Source organism: Dromiciops gliroides, chromosome 3 (genome assembly GCF_019393635.1).
Source record: "Dromiciops gliroides isolate mDroGli1 chromosome 3, mDroGli1.pri, whole genome shotgun sequence".
NCBI classification, from domain to species: Eukaryota; Metazoa; Chordata; class Mammalia; order Microbiotheria; family Microbiotheriidae; genus Dromiciops; species Dromiciops gliroides.
This window is the reverse complement of record NC_057863.1, coordinates 456,659,841-456,674,113: the sequence shown is the minus strand read 5'-3', so window position 1 is coordinate 456,674,113 and position 14,273 is coordinate 456,659,841. Positions and strand designations below refer to the sequence as shown.

Genomic DNA, 14,273 nt, shown 5'->3' with positions numbered 1-14,273 from the left:
AGGAACTTCCTTTATGAATGTAAATCAACACCTGCTCTGCAGCTTCTCATCCCAGAGACTTGCCTGGGCCACCAGGAAGTTAAGTGACTTGCCCAAGATCGCCCAGCCAGTATGTGTCAGAGGTGGGACCAGAAGCCAGGTCTTCTTGGCTCTGAAGGCAGCTTTCTCTCCATTATAATATGCTGGTTGCCATTGGTGGGGGGAGGAGAAGGGAAGGAAGGAGATGGAATAAGGCTCACTTTTCTATAAAAAGGTAGGTTGAAATTCACAGAGGTTGTAACAATAAGCTAATCTCAGAGACAGGCTGCAGAATGGAGTAAATTAAGGGAAATGTGAGCTGGCAGACTCCAGCAAAGAGAAAGAAGGAAAGATGAAGTTCATGACTTAGGGCGATCTAGTTGTAATAAGATATTCCTATCATTGCCAAGCACAATTCCTAAACAAAGTACTTGGCAGTGTTTGGTTAGAATGGTTTGGGTCAGTTTCACTTTTAAGTCCCTTACACCATCCTTGTGCCACCACTAGTTCAGTTTTAAAGCTTTGAAGTATATTTTTTTAAGAAGTCTGTGTCTATGCAAATATATACGTATATATTTGGCTTCAGAAAACCCTGTGGTCATTTTCTTCCTGTAAATTTCACTTTCTAATTAAGCTCTGCTCAAGCTTATATTGAAATCAGTTTGCCAAGAACCAGCACAGTACTAAGAGAACACAAGGGAAGGTGGCCCAGAAGCCTGCTTGGCAACTGGGAGAAGCAAATCCAAGATTAAAAACTAGCCAGAGATAATTGAGTTGGCCATGACTCAAACTGGAGAGAAAAGGGCAGGTTTGTTATAGGAAATAGCATAGTAAGCAATCACAGAACTGAAGAATTCAGTCAAATTTTATGAAAAATTGTGTATATTAGGAATTTTATATGAATCACTAGTGCATCTTTGGGATCAAAAATGGGGGAAGCAGGTAAATTGCCAAATAGCTGTACAGACAGTAATATGGTTCTGTAAAGTTAATTTAGTGCTCTTGCCCCAAATAGAATTGCTTGATAGATGATTCAAAGAATCATTCACTTCAAGATCTACCATAGCTGAACCAATATCTTCTTCAACTTAGGTTATTAGAGAAAGACTACAAAAATTTTTCATTTTATTCTATTGAAAGCCCACATTTTCCCATCTTAAACTATATGAGGTTTACTTAGAACAGTGTTGTCAAATTCAAATAGAAACAGAGGCCACTAAATCATACATAATGATCCTTGCATGCTGCCTCTTAGAAAACCACATTTTAACATTATCTATGTTTTATTTTGGTAAATATTTCCCAACTTCATTTTTAATCTGGTTTGGACCACAGTAGGGAGTATTGTGAACCACATGTTGTCCTTGGGCAGCATTCTGACACCTCTGTACTAGAACACTTTAACGATCAAGTTAAGTTACAGATATGACATCTAGATACCTGCACTTCGACTCAGCAGATTAGCAATCCACTTTAAAGGATGAAAATTTGATTGAGATATGTTTTCCTTTGGCCAAGAAACAAAGACTCAACAGCCAAACATTCCTCATGAAATCTATATCTCCTCTCATGCAAAGCTACCCTGAAGGACTTCTAACACCATCATTTGAAGCCTTGAGAGCATTTTCTGAAACCATGCAGGAGTGTAGGAAAGAAAAAGACTTGTATATAAGACCATGGCATAGCAAATGTATATGCCTGAAATAAGTTATTATGAAATATAAAGCAGAGAGAATGAATGAGAATAAATATGAGAATAGTGGTGTGGAAAGATTGCAGGACTCAAAATCAAGAGAGATTTGGGTTCAAATTCTGCTTGAATCACCTAGTGACTATGGGCAACAATTCTGAGCCTTGGCTTCTGCATCTTTAAAGAGTGTATGATATGGGGCGGCTAGGTGGCACAGTGGATAGAGCACCGGCCCTGGAGTCAGGAGTACCCGAGTTCAAATCCGGCCTCAGACACTTGACACTTACCAGCTGTGTGACCCTGGGCAAGTCACTTAACCCCAATTGCCTCATTAAAAAAAAAAAAAAGAGTGTATGATAACAGCACCTACCTCCTCTCAGGGTGTTATGAAGATCCAACAAGATCCCATATGTAAAACATTTTGCAAACCCTAAAGCACTTATATAAATGCTATCATAAAAGTTTGTACTTAGGAGAATCTAAGAAACGCTATCAGAAATGGAGAGGACATTTTATTTTCTATGATTAACTGAATGTTGAAATCTCATCTTAACTCAATCTTACCTTCTCAGCTTAGGGAAATACATCAAGTCTGTCAGTGGAGAAGGAACAGATAAGAAAGCTACATTTTAGAAAAAGAACTGTTTTCTGTCAGATGATAAAAGTGAGACCCAGCAGGGTTACGTGACTTTGCCCAGAGTCACAGGGCAACGGCAGTCAGGGCCAGAGATCAGGGGTCAGACTTTAGAGTTCAGAAGACCTGGTAATCTTAAATTCCATATTGTATAGCTACCTGTCTGAAGCCTTAGCATGTGCAAAAATCTGTTAAGAAGTATTTTAATGCAGAAGTAGGGAACCTCACACTGCAATTAGTGGAAGTGATAAATGAATCAACATGGTAAGGTTATTTGTAATCTTGTTGCAGGGGAGGGGACAGTTTAGTTTCATTTTAGTTTTCAAGAAGTTTATTTTTTTTTAATTTTTTTTTTTTGGTGAGGCAATTGGGGTTAAGTGACTTGCCCAGGGTCACACAGCTAGTAAGTGTTAAGTGTCTGAGGCCGGATTTGAACTCAGGTCCTCCTGAATCCAGGGCCAGTGCTCTATCCACTGCGTCACCTAGCTGCCCCATAGAACTTTATTTTTTTTTAAGTCAACAAGCAGCTTATTAAGTACTCTCTATGTTATGCATTGCACAAAGCAGTGGAGACATAGTCCCTTCCCTCAAGGAGCTTACATTGTAGTAGAGGCGATCAAACAAGTACACAAATAAATATAACAGAAATTACAATCAGTAACTGCACAAGGAGAATACAAAGTATAAGAAGATTAAACGAAAGGATCATTTCCAATTGGGGTGCCCAGATAAGCTGAACTGGGTAGGGAGAGTAGTGATGGCATCTGAACAATACCTTGAAGAATGAGCAGGATATCAAGAGGTAGAGAGGGAGGAATATGACATTCCAGGGATATTTTACAATGTGAGCAAGGGTATGGAAGCAGGTATAAATTCTGAATAATACAACTTGACTGAGGCAGGCAGTATGTAAGAGTCAAGTTGTACCACAAGGAATTTATAATCCAATAGGGAATCAATCAATAAGCATTCACTAAGCACCTACTATGCACCAAACACTGTGTTAGGTGCTGGCTATGCACAGATAAAAATTAAACAGTTCATACCCTCAAGGATGGAGAAATATATAGAGTGCTGCCATACTTGCATCTGCACTCACACATGTGTGTGTGTTTTGAGAAATTTGAAGTGGGAGAAATCAGTTCCGACTGGTTGAATCAGGGATAGCTCCATGGAGAAGACGGTACTTGAGTGGAGTCTTGAAGGGGACGGATTTCCATTCCCAGAAATCCCTATTTATATAGCACTTTGCAGTTCCCAGGAGGAAACATTGTATAGCAGATAGAGAACTGGCCTTGGAATCAGGAGGACCAGGGCATTCAGATCTCTGACATGGGCTGGCTATGAGACTCTCCAAAAGCCATCTACCTTTTCAGTGCTCTAAGCAACTCTCTAAGACAATAAGCTGCAGAGAATATACATTAGTTATGAGAGCTTCATCCTCTAGGGGTTCTTTCTACTAATGAAATCATAGGTTTTAGTAGGTGACTGGGGCTCCTGACATCCATGGTAGCAGCATGCAGGCCTGGGCATGTTTGTATCAAGGTGAAAAGGCTTTGCGTCTGGGGCCTAAGGATCTCTTCACCATGTCAACGTGAAGATGATGAATGTTTGAGCCACAGCCCAAGACCATCTATTGGGTTACACAGGAGTTGTGATCTATCAATGGGGGAAGCAAGCCACAGATCCCTGATTGCTAGTTGTATTACAGCTTTAAAAAATGCCTTCTCACAACCATCCAGTTTATATAAATGTTAACTTCAAAAGTCTGCCAAATAAAAGGATGAATAGGACCACTATAGTATTACCTACTTTGGAAAATAAATAGGTATTTATTGGCTTCTTACTTTGAATTATTCAGAGTTGCATACTTTTTAGTAAACATCCGATAATGTGTCAACTTTGAATAAAAGGAAAACTACTGAAAAGTCCTTGGCTATAGTGTTTCTCAATTTTGTTCCACACAACTCCAGGGTTCTAAGAGGCCTTTGTGGACATTAACCAAGTAACAATGTTGGACAAGTCACTTAAGTTATCTGGACCCTCAATTTCTCCAACTGGACTAGATGAACTCTGGGTTCTTCCCAACTCTAAAGCTATGTATGAGTCTATGAGCTAAGTGTATTCAATTCTGTTTATTCTACTACTAAATACTAAGGATTATAAGGCATGAAAAACATGATGGATGAAACCCAGAATCTCCCCAACTATCCTGCCCCCCAAAATATTTTTGGATAGTAATAACAATTAGAGCTAATATTTAAATAGTGCATGCAATGTATCAGGCACTGTGCTAAGCACTTTACAACTATTATTCCATTTGATCCTCACAAAAAGTATGGGAGCTAAATGCTTTATAATTATCCCCATTTTATAGCTGAGGAAATTAAGGCAAACAGGTTAACTGAATTGTCCAAGGTCACAGGGCTGAAAAATACCTGAGGCCACATTTGAATTCAAGTCTTCCTGACTTGAGACCTAGTGCTATCTATCTACTACACCACCTAGCAGCACTTAAAAGTCATTATCCTCATTCTGAACCTGATTGAGAAGACAAAAGTGATTGCCATTTTCCTTTCTCCCTGGCAAACACTAAGCTATGACTATACCTAAGTAGGGGGGCAGCTAGGTGGTACAGTGGATAAAACACTGGCCCTAGACTCAGGAGGACCTGAGTTCAAATCCGACCTCAGACACTTGACACTTACTAGCTATGTGACCCTGGGAGAGTCACATAACTCTCAATGCTTCCCCCCCTAAGACCACCATTAAGTAGATCAAAGTATAGTGGAAATAACCATGGACAAGGAGTTAGGTGGCTAGAGTAGCAGTTTCTTACTGGCTGTGTAATGTTAGGGAAATCAATTAGGTACTCTGAGCCTTGGGTTATACACTTCAAAAAAAAGGGATTCTATTAACCCTTCTTACCTCATGAAGTTGTGCTAAACTAAAATAATGTGTGTTAAATATCACATAATTTAAAAGCACTGTATCAACATATACTATTATTAGTAGCAGAAAGCATTTTAAATTATAAAATACTAAGCAAATGTCAGGTTGCAATAATAATAATACAAAAGAATAGAAGAAATCACCCCTTATCTTTGGACTTTAATTCAAAATATTGAAAAAAACAGCTGAATAATAATTTTGTACACACACACAAACACACCCCGTTACATAGGGACAACAATTGCATACAATGCAATCAAAAGATAAGTTTAGGAAAAAAATTAAAATCTTCAATAAAGAATTAGCACTTTTTTAGTATAAAAAAAGATGGACCTAGTATATTTTAGCTATAGTTGTTCATCTACAGCCAACCTGATATTTAAACCACTATAGAGAAGAAAAGGAACTTGGACCATTGGGTGAAAGATCTAACCATTAGATCTGTCAAAAAGTGAAGTGGACTAGTTTATCAACCTTAGAGGTCTTCAAGCAAAATATGGTTGACTGCTAACTGGGTATGTTATAGAAGGGGGTTTTTCTGCCCAGACTAGATGGCTGCTGTCCTTTCTGATGATAAAATTCTCTTATTGTGGTTGCCTATCCTAATGGTCTCCAACCAAGAAGAATCTACCATTGACTTCAATAATCCAGGGATTACATAAAAGATTGAACAAGAAACAAATGTTTATAAGAAAATATATTATGTAACTCATTGCAAACATGTATATACCCTTTGCTAAAATAATATTATTCTTCAATATTTCAAGTCAGTAAGAAACAAATACTTTTGAAAATCAACAAGCCTCCATCATGGTGCTAGAAAGGATGGAGTACCAAAGTATAAAATGCTGACACCACCCTCAAGAATCTTAAACCAAAGATTTTCATTTATTCATTGCATTCATCCCATTGGCTACCTATCATTGCCTATTGTACCTCTCCTAGTGGCTATTCTAATTTTTTCCTTTAAGTCCCCAAATGTACTCTCCCTTCCCCACCCTGCCATATGCCTGCAGATTAAGGCCAATTACGGGGTACCCTTTTTATACAGCATCCTCAGCACTTCTAACCCATTCTTTTCAGCCTTTGTTCCAGTATCAGAGGGTGAGATGGCCTTTTTATCCTTGCCAAGGCTACTGCAGCTGTGTCCTTGCCTCTTCTACCCCACCACCTCCTCCAGAACCTTGCTCCATTGATCATCCTTTCTCATCTCCAATCCCTCTCTCCCCCTCCCTGTTCCTAAACAAATATGCTCCAGTCTCCCCTGCCATAAAAAGAGAGCAAAAAACAAACCAACCACCTTTCCTGAACGCTGCCATCCCTCTCTGCAAGATAACCTTTTTTGTGTGTCACAGACCTCTTTGACATTCTAGTGAAGTCAAGTGTTTCACTTGCAGAATAAAAACACAGGATTACAAAGGAAATCAATTATAATGAAATATGGTTGCCGAAAAAACATTTTTTAAAAAACAAGTTCACGGACTCCAGGTTAAGAACCCCTGATTTAGAGCTAGAAGGGACCTCACATCACCTGGTCCAACTCCCACATTTTACAGATTAGCAACTGAGCCCCAGAGAGGGTGTGACTTGCCAGAGATTGCAGATAATAAAACTCCTACTCAAATTTAGGTCAGTGCTTTTTCCCCCTGCACCATACTTCCTCCCATTACTTCTCTCTCCGCCCCTTCATCTGTGAACTCCTGAAAAGAATTGTGCACATTTACTCCATCCTCTTCCTTGTTACTCAGCCATTTGTATTTTATCCTTTTGTAATCTTTCCAATGCCACCACTCTAATTAAATTGATCTCTTCGAGGTGACCAACGATCACAGAATTGCCAAATTTGACTGCCTTTTTTCTCAGTCATTATCTTTCTTGACTTTTCTGTAGTATTTAACACTGTTGACTATTTTTCTCCTGTTGCATCCTCTTTTCTTTTTCCTGGTTTTTTCCTTACCTCTCTGATTGCTCCATCTCAATCTCCTTTATTGTTAATTCATCATTTTCCTCCCACATCCTAAGCGTGGGTGTCTCCCAAGATGCTATCCTCTTCTCTTTGCTTTCCTTCAGTGACTTCAATTATTATCTCCACGAAAATGTCCCACAAATCAGGAAATCCAGATCTCTTCTCTGAGCTTTCATTCCACATGTCTAAAAAACCACCACTTGTCAACATCAAGCCAGCTTAGTTTTCCTGTCTTTATACACACACAATTCTTCTTTCTATTCACATTACTTACATTCCTACCCAAAGAGATTACTAGCTGTTCCTTGAACTCTTTCTTCACTGTTCCACCCCCAGGCATTGGTGAAGGCTTCTACTCATATCTGAAAAGTACTTCCTTATCATTCCCCTTTCCCCATTAAAATCTTTATTTTCCTCTAAAATTACAGTTCAGTGTCACTTCTTCAATAAGTCTTCCCCCTTCTCCTGGTTTAATCATCAACCAAAACCTTTTTTTATTAAGTGCCAGGCACTATGCTAAGCCCTGAGATACAAAAAGAGTTTAAAAATAGTCCTTTCCCTTAAAGAGTTAACAATTTAATGGAAGAGACAACAAATAAATATGTACAAATAGCTATAAAATAATTTGTAGAAAATAATAAGAAGGAAATAATTCATTTTAGTTTGGACTCAAAAGGAAGCTAGTAGGTGGAAATGGAGGAGGGACAACATTCTAGGCATCGAGGATGGCCAGAGTAAATGCCTGGAGCTGAAAGATCTTGTTCTTTGAACAGCAAGGAGGCCAGTGTCAACTGGATTAAACAGTATATGGGGGCTGTAAGAAGGCTGTGGCTAAGTGATGAAGAGTTGTGACTAAGAAAGGATTTTATATTTGATCCTGGAGGCAATAAGGAGCCATGGAGTGTACTGAGTAGAATGGGTTGACATGATCAGACCTGTACCTTCAGAAAATCAATTTTGCAGCTGAATGTAGGACAGGTTGGAGTGGGGAGAGATTTGAGGCAGGCAGATCCACCACCAGGTTATTGCAAAAATCCAGGCATGAGGTTAGGTGGGCTAATGCAATTAATTGTCTTATGAGTGAAGTGATGAGGACCTACATCAGCGGTAGCAGGGGGTTTACCTGCACAATTTGTTGCATCTCTTCTTTGTTCCCATTAAATTCTACCACATATTATACATTAAGTGAATATATGTTATATTCCCACATTCAACTGAAACCTTCTTTAGTGCTGCAACGATGTAATTTTTTCAACTCTACACACACACACACACACACACACACACACACACACACACACACACACAGGCCTGCTGTGGCACATGCTAGACATGGTACCTGCCTAACAAATGTTCACAGTGTGGCATAGTATATAGAATACTGGCCTTGAAGTCAAAAGGTTCAAATCCCACTCAGACACTCACTGGCTTATATTCTAAAGAGGGAAGAAAACACATAAAGAAGCGCTGGGAAAGTAGGTAGCAGGGAGGTGTGATGGTTGATAGCATGATCTGGATTTGGCCGGGATGTGACACAGAGCCCCAGTTCCAGACAAAATAAGGTGAAAGTTCACCTATCAGGGGATTTGAGGAGGGGTTTAATATTGCATTACGGGAAGACGTGAGGACAATGATCCCAATATAGGTCTCATGGCATAAAGATAACTAGGAGGAGTGTAGCAATTGGCTGATGCCCTGACACAACAAATGATATGTCCTTCAATGCAAAGGCGTTGCATGGAACCTAGTTTTAGAATTCCTAGGAACACCTTCAGGAAGTTCTTTCAAACCAAGATGGTGTAAAGCTTCCCCCTTTTAAGTTCTGCCTTCTTTCAGCTCAAGCCTCTCCCCATTCTTTCTCAATCTTCTGCTAGCAATTCTACTGGGCACTCAGCAGTGCTAGCACATGGAGGAGATGAGAATGAGAGCAACCACTCAAGAGGCAGCAGACAAGGTAGCCCTCTTTCGTAAAGGCTCACAAAAAGCTTTAAAATGTCATGAGTATGAGATAAGTGAATAATGTTGACAATAATATGGAGGAAACACTTTTTTAAATGTTATGAATGTCTGGTATTAAATCATAAACCTTTCTAGGACATTAAAATTATTTAATTTATGAAGTTTAATTTTCAAGCAACTTTTTAGGAAGACAATAACTGTGCAAAGAGATTCTACCCATTTAATAAATGTTTGTTGCATGGACTGATTGATCTGTCTCTGATAGAGGCTAAATTTGAGTGATTCCACTAGATGTTATAATTCAATTCATACAACAACTAAAAATCCTCAGGGGGAGTAATGTATTTTTCTTATGTTCACTTCCCTTTTTCCAACTCTCACAACTTCTTGAACAAGGATTCGTTTATTTTTTGGTTTTCTTTGTATTCCCAGTTTTGCACAGTGCCTGGCACCCAATAGGTGTTTAATAAGTGCTTGCTGACTACTGGGGAGGAGGGGGGGTGTTGTCTTTTAAATTTTCATGCAGTTCTATTTTTGGTTTCTTGGACTTTATGGTATCCTATCTACCTGTAATTATTCTCCCAGAGGATGAGATGCTGCCAGAGAGGAGCCAAGAGCAGCCAAGTTCTGTGGTCTAGAGGAAGAACTATGATAAAGGGTATAAAACAATTGGCAAAGTTCCCTCTACCTCATGCCTGGCACAACACACTAAGAGAGACACCCAGGAGCCCAACTTGCTTTCAGAGGTATTCCCTGAGGTATCATTATTATACCGGCCACTGAACTAAGAATGCCAGCCTAAAAGAATAACATAGGAAAGGCATAGAAGGCTGTCCATGTAAGTGCATTTTTGAACTGATCTCTTAGCTCTTAAAAAGATCACCAGAAACAAATAAGCACAAGTCATCACAGTCAGGTGGTACTTCAACTTCCTTGTCTGGTCCTAGTTACAGAGGAAGCAAATTTTGAAATTCTTGCATAATTATTATGAAGTGTTAACAAGAACAGAAACAAAGCATGATCTCATAGGATCATGAATCTACAGCTGGAAGCCCAGCTAGTTCAATCCCTTCACTTTACAGATGAGGAAACTGAGGCCCAAGAAGGTAAAATGACTTGCCTGGGATCACATAGGTAGTTAAGTGACAGAGATGGAATTTGAACCCAGGTTCCCTGATCCCAAAGCCAGTCTCAGTTTTCTAACAGGAAAGATGCTGTGAAAGCTACAGAAAATTATTGGACTTAAGAGCTATAAAGGTCATCTTATCTGGAGGTTTGTAACTTGGGTTCCAGAGAACTTTTTTTTAGTGTTTTGAAAACTGTATCTCGGTATCATTGGCTTCCTTTGTAATCATATATTATTTTTTATGCACTTAAAAACAGTGTTCTTAGGGGTAGTCAGGTGGCGCAGTGGATAGAGCACCGACCCTGGATTCAGGAGGACCTGAGTTCAAATCTGACCTTAGACCCTTGACACTTACTAGCTGTGTGACCCTAGGCAAGTCACAACCCCAATTGCCTCACCAAAAGAAACCACAAAAAACCACTGTTCTGAAAACACAAAGAAGCTTAAGCACCTCTGATTGAGGCCAAACCCAATCAAAAAATTGTGGCCAGAGAAGTTAAATGATCTGCTTCTAACGCTGACTTTCTGAATGAAAATCCCTTTCTGCCTATACCACATTCTTTTGTGGTTCCAAATCAAAATCCTTATATAGGAAATTTTCTTCATCATGGATTAGAGAACTCTATTAGAAAGTATTTTTTAGCTATTTAACATATATACCCATCTCAGCTTGCTGTACTTTTAAACGCTCAATGTGATTAGATGCCACATTTTTTGTTTAATTCTTTAGGGTTAAGTGACTTGCCCAGGGTCATACAGCTAGTAAATGTCCAGTGTCTGAGGTCACATTTGAACTCGGGTCCTCCTGATTCCAGGGCTGGTGCTTTTTCCACTGTGCCACCTAGCTGCCCCAGATGCCACATTTTGATATTAATTTTGATATTATATTCTCTTCATATAATACTTTACACTTCTGACCCTTTGCTTTACATTTTTTCTCTCTCACACACTTAATAAGTTAATAGGAGCTAATATATAAAGTGTCTTTTCCTTGAAAATGTTAGTGATGAATGTATTTTATTTTATATCTCTCCACAAATATACACATGCCTATTGGCTGGATGCGTACTTGCACCCATATGGCTCGGCATGGGGATAGCACAGGTTTCCATTGCCTAAAGGATGGAAGGAAATAAACTAGACTAATAAAGCACAGGGGATGCTCAAGAGAAGCTAATCTAATCATGCCCACTAGTAGAATGAAGTGTTTTACTGAAGCCACAATGGTGAGAGATGGGGATGCACAGCTTGACAGTAATGGAAGCAAAGGTCTGGAGATGTAATGCGGGAGTGAAAAGCTGACTGGATCCCAACTCGGGGACCTAGGTTTAAATTCCAGATGAGCCACTTATTGCCTGTGTAGCTGCGAACAAACTGCTTACCCTCTCTGGGCTTCTGTTTCCTCCTCTGTAAAATTACTGTGTTGCACCAGATGAACTTATAGGTTACTTCCAGTTCTAAATCTATAATTCCTTTGAACCTGACATAAAAATCAAAGTTTACCCAGTGAGGTGCTGCTGTCAAAACTGAAAATGCTAGATATTTGCATTTTCTTTATTCTATCATTAAAAAAATCTTTTAAAGAAGTTGTGCCTAACAAAGACATTTCTCCCTTTCCTGAGGGGTATTACGAAGCAAATTGCATTGTAACAAATCTATTTTATTATTTTGAAATTCTGTAGTATTGAATACAGGAGCAGCTAGATGGATAGAGCACAGAGTCAGGAAGGCTTGAGTTCAAATCCTGCCCCAGACACTTACTAGCTGTGTGACCTGGGCAAGTCACATAACCCTGTTTGCCTCAGTTTCCTCATCTGTAAAAAGAGCTGAAGAAGGAAACGGCAAACCACTCCAGTATCTTTGCCAAGAAAAACCCAAATGGGATCACGAAGCATTGGACAAAACTGAAACAAATGAACAGCAGCAAAAATATCAAATACTAATTGAAATAAGAGGAACAATGCCTAAAAACTTTCAAGTCTTTTTTCATCATGGTACGCTTGTTATTATCCAAATCCAACCTGCAGCAAACACCTTTCATTATATATTTTCTTTCTTTGTCAGGATCTCAAAAATGTTTAAAAGCAAACACTTACGGTTGACAAAGTTTCACCAGGTCCTGGTCTGTGGTATTGGGAGGCAGTCCTCTGATATAAAGGTTCGTTTTGCTTAGTTGATCCCACCCTGAGCTGCTACTGTTGCTACTGTTGTTATTACTGCTGGTGGTACTGGGGCTGGGAGGAGCCATTGGGTGGGCTGGCACAATAGACTGCTAGGAAATGAAGAAGTAGCATGTTAGAACACAGTAAATAAAAATTATATTACACATAGAAAAGAAGAAAGCTGTAGCAATGATCACAGTGAAGCTACAATGGCTATTTAATTTCTATCTTCAAGAGTTTTGTTGCCCTTTAGATACAAATATACTTCAACTTAAAAAAAAAAATCAGGATGTGGTGATCTGGATACACACACTTTAACCAAAGGAGTACTTACTTCAGAGAATTATTCACTGTAAGAAACCTCTAAATAACAAATGCCTTTCATGCTTTTAAGCATGCAATTCAACTTTAAAACATTTATACACATTTTCAAGAACTCATTTATCATATAATGTGACATCTATGTGTATTGAAGCCTAGATTTAATTTACTGGCATGAAATTAAAATACAATTTAAAAATAAGATACCCTTTCAACTTTTCAAGCAACTTGAAAGTTTAAAAAAGTATCTAAAAGCAGCTAATTCAAGTATAATTTTGATGCTGTTCGTTTTAACAGAAGGTCAATTTCTCCCACCACAAAGGGTTCATCTAGTTCTATGGCAGGAATACAACAGCATTCAGACATCTGGAGATGGTTCACAGTCCTACTAACTTTCTACCTCCCACTCCCCTCACCCCCTCAAATCTGGCTAAACTTGTGAAGTGTAACTTGTAAGAACTTTGTTGTAGTTGGCAATAAGCCTGGGCCTCTCTCAAGAGACAAACACAACTATTACGAAGCACAAAGCCCAGGACCCAATGCAGTTTTACACTCAGCAGGCACCCAGGAAGAATGTCTGAAATAGTCCACATTCCAAACCTTCTCTGGACAGTATTGCTGGCAAGGTCTACTGACCCTGGGTTGCTCTGAAGAATTTTAAGGAACTTCTTAGGACTCAAGTTAATTAGGAAAAAATGTTAGCTGCTTCATACTAGTAAGGAAATTACCACCCCCAATGCTCTTCCATATATACATAAAGTCACTTAGTCAAGTAGAATACCAAGTTAAATGGTCATGAACTTCCAAGAAAAAAAAATGTTTAAATGTATAATGTAAATTCTAGTCCTTTTTTCCCTAGCAGTCCTCTTTTTGGCTGCTAGGTAGCTCAGTGGAGAGAATACAGAAGACCTGAGTTCAACTCCCAACTTAGCCACCTACTAGCTGTGTGACCCCCCAGGCAAGTCACTTGACCTCTGTCCCCATCAGTTTCTTCACCCATAAAATACCAATAATAATAACACCTACCTCCCAGAATTGTTGAGAGGATCAAATGAGATCATATTTTTTTTAAGTGCTTTATGTTAGCTAGCAGCAGCAGCCACTACAAATAACTTATTGAAGAATATGAGACACACCTAACTTTCGTTTTGTTTCATGAAGCACAGCAAAGCAAAACAAAGACAAAATCAAATCTTGAAGTAAAAGTTGTCTTGCTCATTCTGACTTCATGTCACAGATTTATCCTGTGTCCTTCTCAACTGTCTACTGTAGGCTTCTTGGTCTATATTAACAGTTTCTTCTGAGTATGCTGCTCACCCCACCCTCACACTCAGTCCACAGCACCCTGATCCTTCAGAATACCCTTTCCTTGTGTTATTCATATTTGAATATTCCTCTTCACCATTCCATCTGGTGCTATATTGTCTAATGCCTTCTTTTTACCT

The 14,273-nt window shown here is 39.0% G+C and overlaps 1 protein-coding gene across 2 annotated transcripts in view; it reads right to left on the bottom strand.

Annotated features, from left to right (window-relative positions):
• The window catches only part of RBMS1 (RNA binding motif single stranded interacting protein 1), a 276,072-nt gene that overhangs the window by 123,974 nt on the left and 137,825 nt on the right, over positions 1 to 14,273 (bottom strand). For both annotated transcript variants that reach the window (XM_043994399.1, XM_043994400.1), the window contains exon 2: positions 12,442 to 12,617. In XM_043994399.1, the coding sequence (XP_043850334.1) occupies positions 12,442 to 12,617 (176 nt within the window). The remainder of the gene's footprint in view (positions 1 to 12,441; positions 12,618 to 14,273) is intronic.